Genomic DNA, 890 nt, shown 5'->3' with positions numbered 1-890 from the left:
TCTTCAAGGCGTGCAACGTCTTCTTGCAGAAGCTCCCTCTCCAGCTGACGGCGAGTAGCTTTCATCACCGTATTGAAATCCATGTATGAAGCATGCATGGCAAGCCACTGATGGTCCATTAGCTTGAACGCGATACAATAAAGAAGGTCAAATGCAGATTCATTTTCTGTTAGAAACTTCAAGAAAGTTGCTCCGACAAGCGTTCTGGGCTTCACTGCTTCGAGGTCAAGCATTTGAATTAGCATGAATGTGATGTTGACACCAGCTACAGCAAAGGGGTATTCCCACAGAGCTCTGTCACCTTCCTTCTTCCGGAGAAGATCTTGAAAAGATTTCGGAAAGTTCCTTGCAAAGTATAATAAATTCTCCAATGATATGAAACCACCACCCCGAAAATCTGTAGATGGATCTTTTCCTTGCCAACCCATTTCCTTCCACTGCTCTGATATTAAACCACGGAGTTCCTCTCCAGGAAAGGCAACATGCCACAATGCCCTTAGCGCTTCCTGATGTTCTGGAACAGAACTATCATAGGCAATATCGATCCGATTCTGTAGCCTCTGTAGGCATTCCTCCTGTGCAGCGGTCAAATCAAATGATGGACGAGCATCACTATCTCTTCTTTGAGCACAAACACACGAAAGCCCTCTGCCAAGCCATGCAGCAGATCCTGCCACAACCTCCACAGAAGTAGAATGGCAGGCACTTCCTCGATCAAGCCCTTGCGAAATTCGCCTTACTGCCACAAACGACCCTCCTCCTCCTCTATCATCCATTCCTCTGCCGCTACTTGGTCTTCAGTTGATTCCGAATCTGTTTAATGCTGGCACCAGACTTGCCCTCCAATGGATCCTCGTTAAGGGATTTAGATTGTACTCATTCCAATTACC

General features: G+C 46.5%; 1 protein-coding gene across 1 annotated transcript; it reads right to left on the bottom strand.

The window, feature by feature from the left end:
* Positions 1-5: 5 nt before the first annotated feature.
* Positions 6-818, bottom strand: LOC105180366 (ELMO domain-containing protein A-like; the record flags this gene model as incomplete). Its single annotated transcript, XM_011104019.2, has 1 exon — positions 6-818. A coding segment is annotated over exon 1 (771 nt), but the record flags the coding sequence as incomplete, so codon positions are not given.
* Positions 819-890: the final 72 nt, after the last annotated feature.

The sequence above is a fragment of the Sesamum indicum genome, unplaced genomic scaffold (genome assembly GCF_000512975.1).
Source record: "Sesamum indicum cultivar Zhongzhi No. 13 unplaced genomic scaffold, S_indicum_v1.0 scaffold02007, whole genome shotgun sequence".
Classification (NCBI taxonomy): Eukaryota; Viridiplantae; Streptophyta; class Magnoliopsida; order Lamiales; family Pedaliaceae; genus Sesamum; species Sesamum indicum.
The sequence above is the reverse complement of the archived record's forward strand: the minus strand, read 5'-3'. Positions and strand labels throughout refer to the sequence as shown.